The sequence below is a fragment of the Penaeus monodon genome, chromosome 27, assembly GCF_015228065.2.
Source record: "Penaeus monodon isolate SGIC_2016 chromosome 27, NSTDA_Pmon_1, whole genome shotgun sequence".
In the NCBI taxonomy this organism is placed as follows: Eukaryota; Metazoa; Arthropoda; class Malacostraca; order Decapoda; family Penaeidae; genus Penaeus; species Penaeus monodon.
In genome coordinates this window covers 19,343,147-19,343,391 of record NC_051412.1, presented here as the reverse complement: position 1 = coordinate 19,343,391, position 245 = coordinate 19,343,147, and the positions used below count along the sequence as shown (strand labels likewise).

General features: G+C 58.8%; 1 protein-coding gene across 1 annotated transcript in view; it reads right to left on the bottom strand.

Annotated features, from left to right (window-relative positions):
* The window catches only part of LOC119590657 (major facilitator superfamily domain-containing protein 6-like), a gene marked incomplete at its 5' end in the record, with an annotated part of 22,123 nt that overhangs the window by 1,859 nt on the left and 20,019 nt on the right, over positions 1-245 (bottom strand). The window contains 1 exon segment of the mRNA XM_037939333.1: positions 6-209. Coding sequence (XP_037795261.1) covers positions 6-209 — 204 coding nt within the window.

Below are 245 nucleotides of genomic sequence, written 5' to 3'. Positions count from 1 at the left end.
AGTACCTGCAAAGCGAATAGCGTAGCCCAGGAACCCCATAGCGATGACGCAGATGTGCCCGAACTTCCTGACGATGGGCGTCATGACGATCAGCAGCGGGATGGCAGCGGCGGCGCCCACGGTTACGGTGAGACCCATCAGGGAGCGAGAGGCGCCCAGATCCCCCAGGAACCAGAACAGGAAGGCTTCCAGGAAACCGAAGAACGCACCTGCCGAGGGAAACGTTGTTTTGGATTTACTTACGA